Consider the following 21815-nt stretch of genomic DNA (forward strand, 5'->3'; position numbering starts at 1 on the left):
CTGTCCGTGAGTTCGAGCCCCGCGTCGGGCTCTGTGCTGACCCGCTCGGAGCCTGGAGCCTGTTTCGGATTCTGTGTCTCCCTCTCTCTCTGACCCCCCCCCCCCATTCATGCTCTATCTCTCTCTGTCTCAAAAATACATAAACGTTAAAAAAACAAAACAAAAAAAACCCCAAATAACCACCATTTATTCACCTACATCACTCTCTTCTATAAAAATCTCCATTTTTGGGGCACCTGGGTGGCTCACTCAGCTGAGCGTCCAACTTCAGCTCAGGTCATGATCTCACGGTTTATGGGTTCAAGACCCACATCTGGCTCGCTACTGTCAGTGCAAAGCCTGCTTTGGATCCTCTGTCCCCCTCTCTCTTTGCCCCACCTCTGCTTGCACTCTCTCAAAAGTGAATAAACATTTTGTTCTCACTTTTGAGAGAGAGAGAGCACGAGCAGGGGAGCGGTAGAGAGAGAGGGAGACACAGAATCCAAGCAGGCTCCAAGCTCTGAGCTGTCAGCACAGAGCCTGATGTGGTGCTTGACCCCATGAACTGTGAGATCATGACCTGAGCCGAAGTCGAACATTTAACCAACTAAGCCACCAAGGCGTCCCAAAAATGAATAAACATTTTTTTAAAAATCTCCATTTTCTCAGTCCTCTCCTTCCTTTCTTCTCTGGACTAGTGTAGCATTCCTAGTTTGAAGGAATGGCTTCCTATTTGTTCTAATTAGGACATTAACTTTTCAAGAACTGAGACCATTTTATAGCTGTTTGACTCCATTACTTCTTAGCTATATAATCTCTGTGCCTCAATTTCTTCACCTGTGAAATGGAAATATTACTATCATCCCAGAGAGTAGTTGTGAGGATTGAAATGATCAGTACATAAGGAGCAGTTAGTACAGTGACTGGTACACAGAAGGTATTTAATACCAGTATTGAATATCCCAGGAGGTATTCATAACCAGTATTATGCACACAGAAAAGTCTGAGTGCAGATATATCCTGGTGTGAATAACTAGGCTGGATAAGATGCTGAAGTGGGAATGGAAAAGGGTCAAATACAAATAGTAGTAGGATGGGAGAAGCAAAACACGTGGTGACTGACTGGACTGACAGTAGAAGGGGGAAGAAAAGAAGTTAAAGATGCCTCTAAAGTCTCTGAAGGGTAGTAATGTGCAGTAAAATTTCTCTACTTAAAAGGCTAAAAAAAAAAAAAAAAAAAGGTTAAACGGATATCATTTTCCTAACCTTCAAAGTTTGATAAGTTCATTTCTCTTATTCTCCAATAACTCAAGGCCCCTCTCAGAATAAAGAATAATAGCTAAATCAATTAAAGTTGAACCTCTTGGGGTGCCTGGGTAGCTCAGTTGGTTAAGCATCCAACTCCTGATTTCGGCTCATGTTATGATTTCATGGTTCTTGAGATTGAGCCAGAGCCTGCTTGGGATTCATTCCCTCTCTCTCTCTCTCTCTCTCTCTCTCTCTCTCTCTCTGCCTCTCTCTCTCAAAATAAATAAATAGACTTAAAAAAAAAAAGTTGAACCTCTTGACCATAGTCAGTGTTTTTCTATTTATATTAGCCCCATAAAATTAAGATGGTTCTAGAATGTATTTTCACATAGGTATACTGTGCAAGATTATTTTTTTTAAAAAACGTAGAAAAAAATAGAAACAAACCTAAATGCCTGCCAAGAGTGTCTGATTAGTAAATTAGGGGAACATCTGCACAATGTAATACCATGAAGCTGTAAAAAAATGTTTAGGGAAGTTTCCATGAGATATGCTATTTTTTTTTTTGACTGAAAAAAAAAGGTGAAAAACTGTGTACCAAGAAAGGAAGTAAATAATATACAGTTTGCTTGTACATGAATAAATTCTGGAAAGGTACATAAAAAGCTAATAATACCTGAGACAGCACCTGAGTAGATGAGAAAATGTAAGGAGGAAGATAACTTTTCAGTGTTCATTAATTAAGTCCTTGATTTGTGAACTATATATAAAAAAATACATTGAATTAAACAAAAAAAGTTCAGGATTGGAGAGCCTGGGTAGTATCTGAACTGAGTTGGACTTCTTGAAATATTCAGAAACAGACATGAATAGAATCACCGATGGCATTCTGTGATTATTTGTAGTCCCTTATGACAAGATTCGCTTTTTCATAAAGTCTCCAAACAGGTATGCTACTCAAACTCCCTCATACTACATGTATCTGATACAAACAAATATAACGGGCAGCTATTTTTTTAAATTTATTTTTATTTTATTTTTTTAAGTTCGCTCCATGCCCAATGTGAGGCTTGAACTCACAGCCTTGAGATTAACAGTTGCAAGCTCTACTGACTGAGCCAGCCAGGTGCGCCTAATTTTAAGTTTTATTTTTATTTAAGTAACCTCTATACCCAACATGGGGCTTGAACTCACTACCTCAGGATCAAGAGTTGTATGCTCTTCCAACTGAGCCAGCCAGGCACCCCAAGGAACAGAGATTTTAAAGTCAGTATAGAGAGGTGAACAGGCACTGGTCCCCGGGGTTTTTACTGTGATAACTTTTTGACACATACACATATTAAGGGGTACAATCACATGGGAGATATAAAATCTGTTCCCTCACTGCCTGGAAATGATTTGCCTTAAGAGAGTAAATACTTTTTGCTGTATCGTCTGGCAAGATGTCAAATCAAAAAATGTAAAAGGACTCTGTGCATCAAAATACAGCATTCTGCTTTGCTTAACGTTTAAGTCTTTAGTTATAAGCAAATGTATTACAAATAGCTTGTCAAATGGAATATTCACAGTGAAGCTATTAACTTACCTGGACACCAGGAAGATGAAGGAGTAGAGAGGGATGCTCTAAGAGCTGGTAGATCCCAAGGGATTATTTCTACAAACTTACATAGGCTTCCAGTGGAAAAGCAGAAATAGAACAGTGAAAGTGGTGCATTAGCACCAGGAGGCTTTAACTCTGCAATTTTGGGGCTGTATGGAGTAATTACATTATCCTCACAGTATAGCTACCTGTTTTCAAGTTGATTTACTCCAGAATTAAGTTAGTGATAGAGCTGGTTTCCACACAACATTTTATCTGAAAGGCAGTCTTTCAGAAGAGTGAGCAGACTTGCTCCCTACTGCTCTAGAGAGCAAAACTATGGGTGGACACCACAATGAAGTGGGAGTTTAGCTCAATATAAAGAATCATGCACTATTCGGTGATCCATACTTACTGTTGTAATTGTCCTCTTAATAAATTGATCCTTTTGTCATTTTGAAAAAAAAAAAAAAAGAATCATGTACCAACTGAATCTGCTAATACACTGCAGCTAAATTCTGCTCCCACACAAAGTAATGAGCTCAGATTCAATTAAATCACCTCAAATTCATGCAACAAACCATGGCAAGCACAATGAGTATTGTGATATAATAAGAAATATAGAGGCATCTGGGTGGCATCGTCGGCTAAGCGTCCTGACTCTTGATTTCTGCTCAGGCTGTGATCTAACGGTTGTGATACTGAGCCCTGCGTCGGGCTCCATGCTGGGTGTGGAGCCTGCTTAAATCCTCTCTCCCCCTCTCCCTCTGCCATTCCCCCTCACCTGCATGTGTGCACACATACATGTGTGCACGCTCTCTCTCTCTCTCAAAAAAGAAAAAAGCAAAACAAAACAAAAAAGGAAAAAAAAGGAAAAGAAAAAAAGAAATATATATTTGGTCTTCATTCCAGTTCCTAGCACAGAAATCCTAAAACTCTTGGATTTCCTGAGAGATAGGAAAGAAATGTCATTTTATAATTAATAATAAACGTTTCAACCAAACCTGAGTTTATGCTAATGAAGTGACTTTGGGGGCCTCTATAGGCTTCAGGATGGGGTCTGGTTGCCAGAGTTTGACCATATAATTAGAGAGCTGGAACTTTCAGCTCCACTACCTAACCTCCAGGCAGGAAAGTGGCTGGAGATCAACTTACTCACCAATGGCCAATGATTTAATCATTCCTGCCTACAGAATAGAATCTCCATAAAAACTCTAAACAATGGGGTTCAGAGAGCTTCCTGATTGGTGAATACATCGAGGTGCTGGGAAAGTGGCACACTCAGAGAAAACAGGGAAACTCTGCACCCTTCCACCACATATCTTGCCCTGTGCACCCTTTCTATTTGGCTGTTCTTGAGTTGTACCCTTTATAATACACTGGTAATGTAAATAAACTGTTTTCCTGAGTTCTGTGAGCCATTCTAGCAAATTACTGAACCTGAGTAGGGGACAGTAGGAACTCTAGATTAAAATATATTTTATGAAAACAGCATTAATTCACTGCAGAAAATTTAGAATACAAAGAAAAGTAATTCTAACACCTACAGGAAACAACTGCACAAACCATTTAAAAACATGACTTTCAGAAAGGATTTCCACCAAACACTAAAAGAACCAGGGAAGAAAAACTGGCCAATATAACTAAATTAATATTTAAGCTCTAGAGTTTTGTCTTTATGTTTAGATTAAAGAAATGAAATTTCATTCAAAGAAGTAAGAGTATATTTGGTTTACAGGTGGGGTTGGGCTCTAGGATCACAGATACCACAAATGTAATAAATATTTGTTTTTCCATAAGAAGTTCAATAAGATTATTTTCAACTAGAAGAACAGGTTTTAGCTTTACCTGCTGGAGGAAAATTTTGAGCTGCTTATCAGAAAGCACACTGCAGATTAATGAATGCACTGAAAAAGCAACATAAAGAAATCTGGAGTGGGGGAAACACCACACATCACCCCAACAACCTAACACAACGTCTACACATTACCGTTACCTTCTTGTCCAGAAGCATATAATTACTACCCTGATGCACCAATGGAAAATGTTCTGACAAAATTTCTACTTTGGGCTAAGCACTGTAATAGCTCCTATTTCTCTAAGCTGTTATATTTACAGAATTTAATGGGACACCCAGTTCACATAATAGTAACAATAATTAATAATGTAATAACAAGTGCCTTTAAAATAGTACCTTACTATATTTTAGCTTCATTACAAAATAAAGTGGAGCTCAGCTTTGGGATGGTATGTATAAGCACAGAGCCTATTAATAAATGCAATTTGGTAACATGTCAAAAATCTTAAAATGCACATAAAATGTAGCAAGGGAAGTTAGAATGTTGAGATTTAGAATGGGATCAAACTTGGGGCACCTGGGTGGCTCAGTTAAGTATCCGACTCTTGATTTTGGCTCAGGACATGATCTCACAGTTTGTGGGATTGAGTCCGGCTCCTTGCAGACTTGGGATTCTCTCTCCCTCTCTCTCTGCCCTTCTTCTGCTTGCACACTCCCTCTCTCTCCCAAAATAACTAAATAAACTTAAAAAAAAGAAGTTAAAAAAAAGAGAATGGAATCAAACTTAAGTTATTGACTTAAAACAGATGGCTATTAGTTGTTATATGTAAACCCCCAAACAAAAACTTACAGTAAACACACAAAAGATAAAGAAATATAAGCATAACACTAAAGAAAGTCATGAAACCAGAAAGGAAGATAGCAAGAAAAGAACAGAAAGGAACTACAAAAACAACCAGAAAACAATGAACGCTATGGCAACAAGTATATGCCTATCATTAATTACTTAAACTGTATTTTTTTTTTCTTTTTTAAGAGGGAGGGCACACGTGAGAGGGCAGAGAGAGATGGAGAGAGAGAAGAGGGGCGTACCGAAAGCGGGGCTTGAGCTCACCCGAAGAGGCACTCAAACTCACGAACTGTGAGATCATGACCTGAGCTAAAGTCAGATGATTAATGACTGAACCAGCCAGGAGTCCAGTACTTTAACTGTAAATGAACTAAATTCTAATCAAAAGACAGAGTGGTGGGGCACCTGGCTGGCTCAGTCGGTAGAGCATATGACTCTTGATCTCAGGGTTGTGAGTTCAAACACCACGTTGGGCATAGAGCTTATATATAAAAAAAAAAAAGACATAGAGTGGCTGAATGGATTAAAAAAACAAGACCCAGGGTGCCTGGATGGCTCAGTTAAGTGTCCTACTTTGGCTCAGGTCATGATCCCGTGGCTGGTGAGTCTGAGCCCTGTGTCTGGCTCTGTGCTGACAGCTCAGAGCTGGAGACTGCTTCAGATTCTGTCTCCCTCTGTCTCTACCCCTCTCCCCGCCCCCTCTCAAAATAAAAATAAAACACCAAGAACAAAACAAAACCAAAAAACAAACCCATGTATATGCTGCCTATAAGAGACTCACTTTAGATGTAATGACATACAGAGACCGAAAGTAAAGGCATGGCAAAAGATATTCCATGCAATAGAAACCAAAAGAGGTTGCCTAGGTGGTTCAGTCAGTTAAGTGTCTGACTTAGGCTCAGGTCATGATCTTGTGGTGCATGGGTTCAAGCCCCGCATTAGAGGGGTCTGGAGCCTGCTTCAGGTTCTGTGTCCCCCTGCCACCCTGCCCCCGCTCTCTCTGCCCCTCCCCTACTTGTGCTCACTCTCTCTCTCAAAAATAAAGAAATAAATGTTAAAAAAAAAAAAAAAAAAAAAAGAGGGGTGCCTGGCTGGCTCAGTCAGTTAAGCATCCAACTTTGGCTCAGGTCATGATCTCACGGTTCGTGGGTTTAAGCCCCATGTCAGGCTCTGTGCTGACACCTCACAGCCTGGAGCCTGCTTCAAGTTCTGTGTCTCCCTCTCTCTCTCTCTCTCTCTCTCTCTGCCCCTTACCTGCTCATGCTCTCTGTCTCTCTCTGAAAAATGAATAAACATTAAAAAAAAAAAAAGAAACCAAAAGAAAGCTGGGGTAGCTAATACATATATCCAACAAAATAAATTTTATTTATTTATTTTTGAATGTTTTTTATTTATCTTGAGAGAGAGAGAGAGTGAGTGAGCAGGGAAGGGACAGAGAGATAGATGAGAGAGAGAATCCCAAGCAGGTTCCACACTGTCAGCACAGAGACTGATGAGGGGCTTGATCCCATGAACTATGAGATCATGACCTGAGCCGAAATCAAGAGTTGGACACTGAACTGACTGAGCCACCCAGGTGCCCCAGACAAAATCAATTTTAAAACAAAGACTACATAATAAGAGACAAATAAGGGCATTACATAATGATGAAGGGGTCAATCCAGTAAAAGGATACAATAGTTGTAAATATTTATAGGAGCACCAAAATATATAAGGCAAATATTAACAGACCTCAATGGAGAAATAGACAGCAATACAATAATAGCAGGGAACTTTAATACCTCACTTACGCCAATGGATAGATCATCCAGACAGAAAATCAATAGGGAAACATCAGCCTTAAATGACATGTCAGATCAGATGGACTTAACTGTATATATAGAACATTCCCTCCAAAAGCAACAGAATATACATTCTTCTCAAGTGCACAGAAAACATTTTCTCTAGAATAGATCATATGTTGACTGAAATCATATCAAACATCTTTTCCAACCACAGCAATATAAAACTAGGCTCCACACTGAGCATGGGGCTTGAACTCAGAACCCTGTGATTAAGAGTTGCATGCTCTACCAACTGAACCAGCCAGGCACCCCAGAAAAATTTTATAAAGTCAAAAATATCCTGAAACAAACAAAAATGCAATTATAACACTAAAATTTGGGGGATGCAGCAAAAGCAGTTCTTTTTATTTATTATTATTATTTTTATGTTTTATTTATTTTTTAGAGTGAGACAGTGTGAGTGGGGGAGGGGCAGAGAAAGAGAGGGACATAGAATCCAAAACAGGCTCCAGACTCTGAGCTGTTAGTACAGAGCCTAACATGGGGCTCAAACTCACAGACCATGAGATCATGACCTGAGCCAAAGTTGGATGCTTAACTGACTGAGCAACCCAGGCACGCCACGAGCAAAAGCAGTTCTAAGAGAGAAGTTCACAGTGATAAATGCCTACTTCAAGCAATAAGAAAAGTCTCAAACGATCTAACTTTATACCTCAAAAAGTAGAAAAAAAACAGAATAGAGCCCAGAGTTAGTAGATGTAAGGGAATAACAAAGATTAGAGTAGAAATCAATGATAAAGAAATTAAAAAGATACTAGAAAAGACTGATAAAACTAAGAGCTAATTCTCTGAAAAGATAAACAAAATTGATAAACCTTTAGTCAGACTAACCAAAAAAAGAGAGAAAGGACTCAACTAAAATCAGATATGAAAGAGATGTTACAACTGATACTATAAAAATATAAAGGGTCATAACATTAGTATGAATAATCATACAGAAAAAAACTGGACAACCTAGAAGAAATGAATAACCTCCTAGAAACATACAGCCTACCAAGACTGCATCATGATAAAACAGAAAATCTGAGCAGACTGATTACTAGTAAGGAGACTGAATCAGTAATCAAAACCCTCCCAACAAACAAAAGTCCAGGACCAAACAGCTTCACTGGTGAATTCTACCAAACATTTAAAAAAGAATTAACACTAATCCTTTTCAAACTCATCCAAAAACAGAAGAGGAGGTAATTCTACTAAACTCATTTTATGAAGCCAACATTACCCTAGTACCAAAACCAACAAGGATACCACAAGAAAAAAAGGTAGAGGCTAATGTCCCTTATTCACACAGATGTAAAAATCCTCAAAACATTAGCAAATAGAATTCAACAATACTTTAAAAAGATAATACATCATGATCAAGTGGGATTTACTCTAAGGATCACAAATCAGTCAATGTGATATATATTACATTAACAAAATTAAGGATAAAAGTCATATGATCATCTCAGTAGATGCAGGAAATGCATTAGACAAAATTAAACATCCATTTATTACAAAAACTCTCAACAAGGTGAAAATGTACCTCAACATAATAAAGCCCAAAGCTAACACCATATTTAACTGTGAAACCTAAAAACTTTTCCTCTAAAACCAGGAACACAACAAGGATGTTCACTCTGGCCACTTTTATCCAACACAGTATTAGAAATCCTAGCCAGAGCAATTAGGCAAGAAAAAGAAATAAAAGGCAACCAAATTTAAAATGAAGTAAAAGTGTCACTATTAGCTGATGGCATTATGTATAGAAAACCCTAAAGACTCCATCAAAAAGATGTTAGAATAAACAAATTCACTAATATTGCAACATATAAAATCAACACAAAAACCTGTTGTGTTTCTATACACTAATAACAAGCTAGCAAAAAGAAATTAAGAACACAGTCCCATTTATAATTGCATCAAAAAACACCTAGGAATAAATTTAACCAAGGAGGTGAAAGAGCTGTGTGTTGAAATGAAAGAAATTGAAGACACAAATAAAAAGATACTCCATGCCCACACACTGGAATAATTAATATTGTTAAAATGTCCATACTACTCAAAGCAATTACAGATTCAATTCAATTCCTATCAAAATTCCAAAGGCATATTTCACAGAAATATAACAAACAATCCTAAACTTTGTATAGAACCACAAAAGACCCTAAAGCAATCTTGAGAAAAGAAAAAAGTTGAAGGCATCACAATCCCTGATTTCAAATTCTATTACAAAGCTAAAGTATTTGGGGTGACTTCAGCTCAGGTCATAATCTCATGGTTTGTGATTTGAGCCCCACGTCGGGGCTCTGACAGCTCAGAGCCTGGAGCCTGCTTCAGATTCTGTGTCTCCCTCCCTCTCTCTGCTTGCACTCTGTTTCCCTCTCTCTCAAAAATAAACATTAAAAAAATTTTTTTTTAAGTTATCAGAAGATCTGAATAGACATTTTCCCAAAGAAGACACAGATGGCAAACAGGTTAAAGTCACCTAACATCAGGACACTGCAAACAAAACCACAATGAGATATCATCTCATACCTGTTAGAAAGCCTATTACCAAAAAGGTAAGAAATAACTAGTGTTGGTGAGGATGTAGAGAAAAAAGAACCCTGTGTACTGTTGATCGGAATGCAAACTGGTATAGCCACTATGGAAGACAGTATGTAGGTTCTTCAAAAAATTTAAACAAGAACTACCATTATATGACCCAGCAACTCCCCCTCTGGGTTTTCTCCAAAGAAAACAAAAACATTAATTCAAAAAGATATATGCACTCCCATGTTCAATGCAGCACTATTTACAATAGCCAAGGTATGGAAACAATCTAATTGTCCATCCACAATGAATGGATAAAGAATGGAGATAGATATATATATATATATATATATATATATATATATATATATATATATATATACATACACACAATAGGATATTATTTAGCCATAAGAAACAATGAAATCTTGCCATTTGTGACAACATGGATGGAAGTGAAATAAGGGAAATAGAGAAAGATGAATACTGTATTATCTCATATGTAAAATCTAACAAAACAAAATAAGCTCATAGACACAAAGATCCAATTGGTGGTTGTCAGAGGTGGGGGCTGAGGAGTGGGAGAAATGGGTGAAGTAGAAGGAAAAGGTAAAAAACAGAGGCACATGGGTGACTGATCCAGTCGAGGGTCTGACTCTTGATTTCAGCTCAGGTCAGGATCCCAGGGTCATGGGATCAAGCCTCTGTTGGGCTCTGTGCTGACAGTGTGGAGCCTGCTTGAGATTCATTCTCTCCCTCCCTCCCTCCCTCCCTCCGTGTCTCTCTGTCTCTGTCTCTGTCTCTCTCTCTCCCCCCTTCAACCCCCTCCCAAACTTGCAAGCTCTCTCTGTAAAATGAAAAATAAAATTTTAAGGTAAAAAATAATTTAATTAAAAATATGCATATAAAGGATATCTGTTCAACTATTATTTATAATAGCAAAAAATACATCAGCAGGCTAAGATTCCAATAAAAGGAAATCACTTAAACACTGATGTATTCCCAAAATGTATTATTATTTAGTCAGTAACTATTTTTAAGATAAATATACACTAATATGTTTATAATACAGTGGTGAAAAACAATACACACAAAGTGATCCCATTTTCACAAATGTATCTGAAATTAATTGTGTCAGGCTTCACCTTCCTATTAATGTCATACTTCCATTCTTACAGTCAAATCATTATGGCTAAGACAGAATTGGCTTGAATGTTAGGTATTAGAACCCCTCAAGTTATTTGTGTCTTGTAAAAATGGTGCTTCACCTAATAGCCACCAAGTCTATCAGCTATATTCACAATGCAGGATCCATCTTTCTCTTCTGATTCTCACTTTACCATCACCACTGCCCATAAAGCCATATGGAGAAACTTCCCAACTGCCTTTGCTCCCTAGAGAATGCTAATGTCAGAGCCAAAGCCCCAAAGCCTCCACACCCTGGGAAAGAATGGGCTCCTCTCCCCATTCAAAAGTTCCCAAAGCTGCCAATGGATGCAAAAAAGACATGGTAGAGAAAGGGTGAGGGGTTTGCACTAGCAGCCTTGCTGTTCCAGTGTGACCAGCCAGAAGTGCACGTTACACATATATTTGCCAAGAAAAAGCTCTGAAAGGTTTTACAGCAAGTTGTCAATAATGGTTATCTTTTAGTATTCTGCAAGTTTTTCCTTATCTATGATTTTAAAATTTTCTTCAATGAAAATTTGTTTTTGAGGAAGAAAAAAATATTTAAGTTAAAAAATGAAATATTTAAGTAGGAAATACATTACTGAGAACCATTTCCTTGAACAAACCATAAATAAAATTTCCAACATTCACAGTCATCTGTCCTCTAATTCTGCCCCAATGCAAGGCTCCTCCTGTGCCATCATTACTTACATTCTTGAAGACATTCTGTGTCTGTGCAGTAGGACTGGGACTGCCTCAACTACAATGAATAAGAAGAAAGGAAAGTTAGCCATTGGATTTAACCAAAAGTGGATAATCTTTATTAGAAAGATTTTTTTTTTTTTTTTTTTTTTAAACAAATGCTACCGCAGTAGATATATTGTACCTTCAGAATCAGATACAAACACAGACTACACTGAGGAGCAGTCCAGCTTTGGGGGATTTTTTCTAGTCAAAATCATTTTCTTTTTTTTTAATTTTTTTTTTTCAACGTTTTTTTTTTTTTTTATTTTTGGGACAGAGAGAGACAGAGCATGAACGGGGGAGGGGCAGAGAGAGAGGGAGACACAGAATCGGAAACAGGCTCCAGGCTCCGAGCCATCAGCCCAGAGCCTGACGCGGGGCTCGAACTCACGGACCGCGAGATCGTGACCTGGCTGAAGTCGGACGCTTAACCGACTGCGCCACCCAGGCGCCCCAGTCAAAATCATTTTCAAATACACTGTGATCTAGCACAATTCACCCATTTATATTAAGGAGTTTTAAAAAAATCACCTGTGACCTACCTAAACTGCTTCACATTATTAAATTTCCCAAAGAAGAACGCTAAACTGTAGAGGAAGACTACTAGAAAGAGAGTAAACTTTGTTAATGAGATTTTTTTCTCATGGAAAATTCGAAGCAGAGAAAAAAAAAAGATTCTATTTGTAGAAAATGCATCTTTGAAAGGGAAGAACAAATACTTTCCCTTTTTTGCTTAGATCTGCATAAACCATGGCTATAAGGAACTAATAAAAATGGATACCACAGGGGTTGGGGGTGGAATGGAGGAGTAGACTCTGACAGAGATGAAAACTAAAGTTTTCAATATTTATCTTTTTACACAATTTTGGAACCATGTGATTATTATTTTTAAAAAGAAAATTTAAAAGAAAAAAACTATCAATAAATATACATCATCCTTTTATGAATGTCCACCCTATGCTGAGAAATTTTATGATGTTTAGAAATGACATGATAAATCTTAAAATAGAGATGGCCATATAGTAAAAGAGAATGAGGAGCATGCAACTTTTTAATTCAGCCTTGTTACTTTATAATGACACCCTCTCTCCATTAAAGCAGTAACTCATGACTTGCAATTGCTTGGGAAAACAACAGAGCAGGTGTGCTTAGCTGGTTAAGTATGAGAGCTCTGCAGAAAAGACCTGGATTTAAAGTCTGGATCTGCAGGGCAACTGGGTGGCTCAGTCGGTTAAGCGGCCGACTTCGGCTCAGGTCATGATCTCGCGGTCTGTGAGTTCGAGCCCCGCGTCGGGCTCTGTGCTAACAGCTCAGAGCCTGGAGCCTGTTTCAATTCTGTGTCTCCCTCTCTCTGACCCTCCCCGGTTCATGCTCTGTCTCTCTCTGTGTCAAAAATAAATAAACGTTAAAAAAAAAAAAAAAAGTCTGGATCTGCAAACTTCTAAGAGTTTCAAAGACCTTGGTCAAGGTCTTTAACACTTCTAAACTTTAGTTTCCTCACCTGGTAAAATGGGGATAATATTACCTATATTTGAGTACTAGTGAGGATTAAAATAGATAATGCAAGTGAAATGTAGTAAGAAACCAAGGAACGTTAGCTATTATTACTACTGTGCCATACCAATTAGGACCTCATCTAAACAATTATTGGAATTAACAACTAAACAAATCGTTTTATAAACTGTTCTCTAAGACGATCAGGCGTGCTTTGGTATATACCTCTAAAAGTAGTCCTACTTGAATTAAAATGGGAAGACAGATCTTTACCCTAAATAAGAAAGGAATCTATCAAAAACCTCTTTAAAAATTATACATTCTATAGCTATTATCAAAAAGACAAAAACAACAAGTGTTGGTGAGGATGTTGAGAAAAGGGAACTCTTGGGCATTACTGGAAGGAATGTAAATTGGTGCAGCCACTATGGAAAACAGTATGAAAGTTCCTCAAAAAATTAAAAATAGAATCACCATATGATTCAGCAATTACACTTCTGGGTATTTATCCATAGAAAATGAAAACACTTATTTGAAAATATATGCACCGCCCCCCATTTCACTGCAGCCTTATTTACAATAGCCAAGACATGGAAGCAATCTAGATGCCCAGGAATGGGTGAATGGATAAGGACAATGTTGCAAATATATATACAATGAAATATTATTCAGCCACTAAAAAAATGAAATCTTGCCATTTGCAACAACAGGGATGGACCCAGAGGGAATTATGCTAAGTGAAAGAAGTCACAAAGAAAAAGATAAAGGGGCACCTGGGTGGCTCAGTTAAACAGTTAAGTGTCTGACTCTTGATTTCGGCTCAGATAGTGATCTTATGGTTCACGAGATCGAGCCCTGGCTGACAGGGCTCTGTGCTGACAGTGTGGAGCCTGCTTGGGATTCTCTCTCTCCCTCTTTCTCTCTGCCCTCCTCACCCCCCACCACCTGCATGCATGCATGCACGCTCTCTCTCTCTCTCTCAAAATAAATAAACTTAAAAAAAAAAAAAAGAAAAAGAAAAATAGCGTATGATCTCACTTATATGTGGAATCTAAAAACAAAAAACAAGCAGAGCCCATAGATATAGAGAACACATTCAATTCACTTTGCCCAGATCCACCAGAAGAATCACTACCTGAGGCAGCTCTAGCCTGATGGAATGTATTTTTTAAGTAATAAGACTAGAACGTTAAAATGATTCCTTGATCCATGGGGCTGCAGAATAGATGTTGTAGCAGGCATGAAAACAACATTCATCACCATCACAGCTCTTGAGTGACCAGGCGCACCGTCAATGAGCAGTAATATTTTGAAAGGAATCTTCTTTCCTGAGCAATAGGTCTTAGTGGTGGGTTTAAAATATTCAGTAAACCATGTTGCAAACAGACGTGATGTCACGGAAGCTTTGCTGTTCCAACAGAGCACCAGCAGAATAGATTTAGCATAATTCTTAAGAGTCCTAGGATTTGGGGAACAGTAAATGAGCATGAGCACTGGCTGCAACTTAAAGTCAGTCCCTGCATTGGCCTCGAATAAGACAGTCAATGTGTCCCTTGAAGCCAGGCATTGACTTCTCTGGCTAAGAAAGTCCTAAATGGTATCTTCTTCCAATAGAAGGCTGTTTCATCTACACTGAAAATCTACTGTTCAGTGTAGTTACCTTAATGAACTATCTCAGCTAGATCTTCTGGGTAACTTGCTGCAGCATCCAAATCAGCACTTGCCACTTCACCTTGCACTTTGTTATAGAAATAACCTCTTTCCTTAAAACTCATGAATCAACCTCTTGTTAGCTTCAAACCTTTCTTCTGTAGCTTCCTCACCTCTCTCAGCATTCATGGAATTGAAGAGACTTAGGATCTTCTTGCTCTGGATTAGGCTTTTGCTTAAAGGAAGGTGGTAGCTGGTTTGGTCTTCTATCCAGACCACTCAGACTTTTTCCATTATCAGCAGTAAGGCTGTTTTGCTTTCTTATCATTCATGTGTTCACTGGAGTAGAACTTTTAATTTTCTTTCAAGAATTTTTCCTTTGCATTCACAGCTTGCCTAACTGGCCCAAGAGACCTAGCTTTCAGTCTATCTTGGTTTCTGACATGCCTTTCTCACTGAGCTTAATCATTAATAGTTTTTGATTTAAAGTAAGAGATGTGGGACTCTTCCTTTCACTTGAACACTTAAGAGACCATCACAGGGCTATTAACTGACCCAATTTTAATGCTTTTATGTCTCAGGGAATAAGGAGTACTGAGGACAGGGAGAGAGATGGGGGCGGGGCGGGATAGATAGCCAGTTAGTGGAACAGTCAGAACACATACAACATTTATGGATTAAGTTTGCCATACTATATGGATGAAGTTCATGGTACCTCCAAACCAATTACAACAGTAATATCAAAGACCATTCATCACAGATCACCATAATAAATAATAATGATAAAGCTTGAAATATTGCAAGAATTACCAAAATGTGACACAGAGACATGAAGCAAGCAAATGCTGATAGAAAAATGGTACTGGTAAGACTTTGATCAATGCAGGGTTGCTACAAACCCTCAATTTGTAGAAAATGCAGTATGTATGAAGTGCAAGAAAGTGCAATAAAATGAGGTATGCTTGCAGTTTAACTGAAACACAGCCACACGCATTCATTTATATATTGTCTACGGCTGCTTTCACTACAACAGCTGAGGTTATAATTATAGAGTCATCGAGCCTAAAATATTTACTATTGTGCTCTTAAATCATTGAACTTACTAGGAAACACACATGGAATAAGAGAAAAAACAAATATTTCTCTGTAGCCATATAAGAATGTTCATTTAGGGGCGCCTGGGTGGCTCAGTCGGTTAAGCGGCTGACTTTGGCTCAGGTCATGATCTTGCGGTCCGTGAGTTCGAGCCCCGCGTCGGGCTCTGTGCTGACTGCTCAGAGCCTGGAGCCTGTTTCAGATTCTGTGTCTCCCTCTCTCTCTGACCCTCCCCCATTCATGCTCTGTCTCTCTCTGTCTCAAAAATAAATAAAAATAAATGTTAAAAAAAGGTTTTTAACAAAAAAAAAAAAAAAAAAAAAAAAAAAGAATGTTCATTTAGAGGGCACCTGGGTGGCTCAGTAGGTTAAGCATCCAACTTTTGATTTCAGTTCAGGTCAAGATCTCATGGTTTGTGAGACTGAGTCCCATGTCAGGCTGTGTGCTGACAGGACAGAGCCTGCTTAGGATTCTCTCTCTTCCTCTCCCCCACACTCTTCCTCAAAAATAAACAAACATGTTTTTAAAATGTTCATGTAGAAATGTGAGATGCTCATGAATTACATCTATATAATAATAATAATGCAACAATCATTTGTTCACTTATTCATTCAATATACTTATTAAATGCCTACTATGTGCCAAGTACAGATCTAGGTACTGAGGGTATAGTATGAAAAAGACAAAGTTTCTACTTTTATGGATCATACAGTCTTGTGGGGGGGAAATCAGACCATTAACAAATATATTATGGGGCGCCTGGGTGGCTCAGTCGGTTAAGCATCCGACTTCATCTCAGGTCATGATCTCACAGTTGGTGGCTTTGAGCCCCCTGTCAGGCTCTGCACTGACAGCTCAGAGCCTGGAGCCTGCTTCAAATTCTGTGTCTCCCTCTCTCTCTGCCCCTCCCCCACTTGCACTCTGTCTCTCTCTCAAAAATAAATAAACGTTAAAAAAATTAAAAATATATTTATTATAAAAAATTTCAGAGAGCCATGCAGAGAACAAAAACAGGATGGCATTACATCTAAATCAGGCAGAGAGAGGCAATAACACTTAAGGGGCTATCTACGGGACAGTAAAGATCAAGGGATTGAGCATACCAGGCATTCCAGGCAGAATAAACAACTAGGAAAGGGCCTTAGGTGAACAGGCTCCTGTGAGATAGTGATGAAGAACCACAAAGTCACTTGTGGCTGGGGCATAAGAGCCATGTTACTTAGCTGTTGTATTTAACCCCAGAACCAAATGCTCTCTCTGTATGCTCAAATCATCACAGTATGCTACTGATGTCATTTGTCTGACTGCCTCCAATTCTGAGACATAGCAATATATAACAGATACCCATATGGTTTATCATTGTGGAATTGGGAGTACTTTCTCATTTTATAATATTTGGGACATAAATAAAAATTATATTACTTTTAAAATTGTATTATTTTAAAAAGTGACTTATTATAATTTAAATAATTTATTATAATCACAAACACTGGAAACTTGTATGTGGTAGGTACTGTAGTAAGAACTTTAACTTGTTATTTAATTCTCAACCAAGAGCTGGAGACAGGTTCTATTATTGCTACTTTTTATTTATTTATTTTTTAAATATATATTGCTTATATTTATTTTATTTCAACGTTTTTTATTTATTTTTGGGACAGAGAGAGACAGAGCATGAACGGGGGAGGGGCAGAGAGAGAGGGAGACACAGAATCAGAAACAGGCTCCAGGCTCCGAGGAGTCAGCCCAGAGCCTGACGCGGGGCTCGAACTCACGGACCACGAGATCGTGACCTGGCTGAAGTCGGACGCTTAACCGACTGCGCCACCCAGGCGCCCCCTATTATTGCTACTTTACTGATGGATGAAACTTGAGTTTGGGGGAGGTTAGCTAACTTGATTATCCAGTACTAACTCCAAAATCTAAATCCTTAACACAATTCCATTCTACTTTACAAGGTACAAAATTTTGTATCATAATTTTATAGTTAACAACATATCATTACATTCTCTCAAGCACAATTCTGAATTGTTACAAAATACTCCCATGAGTTGATGTACTGTATAACTGAACTGAAGCAAAATCTGACTGAAGTGAAAATAACCATATTTGTAGTTATTAAGTAGCTCTAAGACCAACATAGCCAATGTTTTCCTTCTACACTGAAAGAGATCTCTCTTGGGATACCTGGCTGGCTTAATTGATGAGCATGTGTCTCTTGATCCTGAGTTAGAACCCCACCTTGGGCACAGAGATCACTTTAAAGAGCGAGAGAGAGAGAGAGAGAGAGAGAGAGAGAGAGAGAGGGGCAGGCACCAGGGTGGGTCAGTCAGTTAAGCATCCGACTTCAGCTCAGGTCATGATCTTATGGTTCATGGGTTCGAGCCCCACGTAGGGCTTTGTGCTGACATCTGGAGCCTGCTTCAGATTCTGTGCCTCCCTCTCTTCCTGCTCCTTTCCCACTCATGCTCTCTTTCTCTTTCTCTCTCTCAAAAGTAAATAAACATAGAGAGAGAGAGCTCTTCCTTTAAGTGCCAGGGGAAGAAAGAGTAGGCTTCCCTTTGGGACTATGATAAAAAATGGTAATGTACAATTTGTCCTGCTAGATAAGTTTCTAGAAAATTAACTAATTCACATATAATTGGTAAAAAGAGAAATTACATCAGTTTAATGTGGAAGCTGTGTTGGTTCATAATAAGTGGTTTTTTCTAGGTAAGGGCAGCCAGAAGAGTGGGAGTCAAATGATTTTCAAAAGGAAACGATAAATCCTTTGGCTCATGCTAAGCAGACAGGAGCTCTTTCAGCTTTAAGAAAATTAAAACTGAGTGCCTACGGGCATGTGCATGCACTGCCCCCCGCCCCTCCCCTCCCCCCAACCAAGAATGAGAAGAATTTATTCATTGGAAGCCTGGCTGAGTGCAGCACTTCAACTCTAGTCCAAGCTGCAGTGAATATTTGGGACATTCCACCCAAGAGCTGTGGCTGGACTCTGCTCTTCTGGCAGGTCTTCTTTGAGTTCCTGGCTACATTCTTCACGTTCACAAACAGGCAATGCTGCAGGCTCTGAATAATGAGGTGCCAAAGTATCATGATCAGGACTACGTGTTTTTTCCAAACCAGTGTTTTGGAATATATTTTCAGTATTCAGATTCAAACACCTATGATGAGTAAATTACAGTCTTTAAAGAATTAAAAAACCACTATTTAAGGGCACCTGGGTGGCCCCAGTTGGTTAAGCATCTGGCTCTTGGTTTCGGATCAAGTCATGATCTCACAGTGGTGAGATCAAGACCCAAGTCTGGCTCCATGCTGACAGCATGCAGCCTATTTGGGATTCTCTCTCTCCTCTCTTCTCTGCGCCTTCCGTGCTCATGTACAGGCACACACTTTCTTTCTCTTTCTTCCTCAGAATAAGTAAATACACACTTTAAAAAAGCCATGCATTTAAATACAAGAGAATCTCACTGTTTTGATGGAATTGTTTAAACAAAGGCCTAATTTACATCTTAGTTTTCTCTTGACTTATTTGGAGAATACAGTGGTACTATTGATGCTAATTTTGGCTACTCCGATAGGAAACTATTTGCGAAAACAAATATAATTAGAAGAAAACCAAGGATAATATGTGAAGGAAACAAATGACAGGATCTACAGGATGGAGTCATAAACTTCAAATATTTTCTGTATTACGGTGGAGGCAAGGGGAAGAACCACATGTGGACTATCTATAGCCAACAATTGTTGTCCAGGTAAATTTCATGTTAACACTGATCCTGGATACCAGAAAAGAACTAAAAGTAAATTTAAATCTCTCCATCTAACCAGGATGGTCATGGAAAGTTTATGAAGTTAGCCTGCTTCAAAATCACAGAGACAGCATAACATGAGTATAATAAATGTGTTTACTCACTAGGGAAAAAGGCAGAAAACACAGATTTAAAAAGACTGAAAGAGTAAAAGAGACCTGGCCAAGAGATTTCACATTAGGGAAATTGATGAATATAAAATAGTCTGTTATGATACCCAGGAAGCCTAACAGAAACCCTTGGCTGTCAGAGGCCTCTGGGAAAAATGTAGATCAAAGAGACAATTCTTTTTTTTTTTTTTTTAATACCCCTTTTTCAAAAATTTAAAAAAAATTTACATCCAAATTAGCAGACAGTGCAACAATGATTTCAGGAGTAGATTCCTTAGTGCCCCTTACCCATTTAGCCCGTCTGCCCTCCAGTAACCCTCAGTTTCTTCTCCATATTTATGAGTCTCTTCTGTTTTGTCCCCCTCCCTGTTTTTATATTATTTTTGTTTCCCTTCCCTTATGTTCATCTATTTTGTCTCTTAAAGTCCTCATATGAGTGAAGTCCTATGATTTTTGTCTTTCTGACTAATTTCGCTTAGCATAATACCCTCCAGTTCCATCCACATAGTTGCAAATGGCAAGAGTTCATTCTTTTTGATTGCCAAGTAATACTATACCACATCTTCTCAAAGAGACAATTCTAATGACAAAAGCAGATAAATGGATCTTTTTGAGAAACCTTACTTTGGAGAAATTCATTGAAAAGAATTACAAAGAAAAGAAAGTCTCTCTCTGGAGTTATCAAAATGTACCTACTATAGACTGAATGTGTCCCAACTTCATTTGTTGAAGCCCTAAATCCCCAATGTGATGGTTTTTGGAAGCGGGGCCTTTGGGAGGTAAATAGATTTTTTTTAAACATTTTTTTTAACGTTTATTTATTTTTGAGACAGACAGAGCATGAACGGGGGAGGGGCAGAGAGAGAGGGAGACAGAATCGGAAGCAGGCTCCAGGCTCTGAGCCATCAGCCCAGAGCCCGACACAGGGCTCGAACTCACGGACCGCGAGATCGTGACCTGAGCTGAAGTCGGACGCTTAACCGACTGAGCCACCCAGGTGCCCCGGGAGGTAAATAGATTTAAATGAGGTCATAAGGGGAAAGCCCCCACGATGGGATTAGTGCCTTTACATTAAGAAGAGACTAGAGTCCTTATTCCCTCTGTACCATGTTGAAGATACAGCAAGAAGGCAGCTGTCCACAAACCAAGTAGAAAACCATCACCAGACACCAAGTCTACCTGTACTTGATCTTGGACTTTCCAGACTCCAGAATTGGGAGAAATAAATGTTTGATGTTTAAGCCACCTATCTGTGGTATTTTGCTTTAGCCACCCGAGTTAAGACAATACCTGAACAAGAACTTATTGCTATTTTTTTTTATGTCTGCTCAAGAACCTCACATATATTGGAAGTCATGTTCTTTCCCACGGACAGTAGCTGCCTGTGTACTGGTAAACAGAACAGTGGTTAAAAAGAGAAGCTTTAAAATCAGAGGTATATGGGTTCAAATGCTTTATCTGTTACTTTCCATAAAGTTTCAAACTATAAAAGACATATATATGACCTATTAATGTTACTGGGTCACTCGGTTGACCAGATACCAAGGTGCATCTTGTCCCAGATGCACCCAGAGTTGGAGACCCAAGACCAGAATGGGGAGATAGAGTTTACTGAGTAGATAAGTATACTATATTTTCAAGAGAGAAAGTGGGCCACTGCCAGAGCAAGAGTGGCAATGGCCCCAAGAGTTTCTAACTGCATCCTTTTAAGTTTGCTTTTTATATATGTAATTTTGGCTTTGATTGGCAGCTGATGGTTACATAACATTTTGGCTTCTGTGCATGCACGCAGCCATGATGCATTCTGTTGTTTATTTATGTATTGTCTATTTATGAGTTTCTAACGAGTTTTTGCTGTGATCTTAAGGCAGCTTGCACCTTTTGTGTTCATCCTCAGCTCTTGGAAGTTCCCTTGTGGCTTTTGAGCCAGCTCTGTG

General features: G+C 38.7%; 1 protein-coding gene across 3 annotated transcripts in view; it reads right to left on the minus strand.

Moving 5' to 3' along the window:
• SMIM14 (small integral membrane protein 14) overlaps positions 1-21815 on the minus strand; it is a 79460-nt gene that overhangs the window by 8488 nt on the left and 49157 nt on the right. For all 3 annotated transcript variants that reach the window (XM_078446194.2, XM_060655218.3, XM_060655219.3), the window contains exon 3: positions 11691-11739. In XM_078446194.2, coding sequence (XP_078302320.1) covers positions 11691-11739 — 49 coding nt within the window. The remainder of the gene's footprint in view (positions 1-11690; positions 11740-21815) is intronic.

Source organism: Panthera onca, chromosome B1 (genome assembly GCF_046562875.1).
Source record: "Panthera onca isolate mPanOnc1 chromosome B1, mPanOnc1 haplotype 2, whole genome shotgun sequence".
Taxonomy (NCBI): Eukaryota; Metazoa; Chordata; class Mammalia; order Carnivora; family Felidae; genus Panthera; species Panthera onca.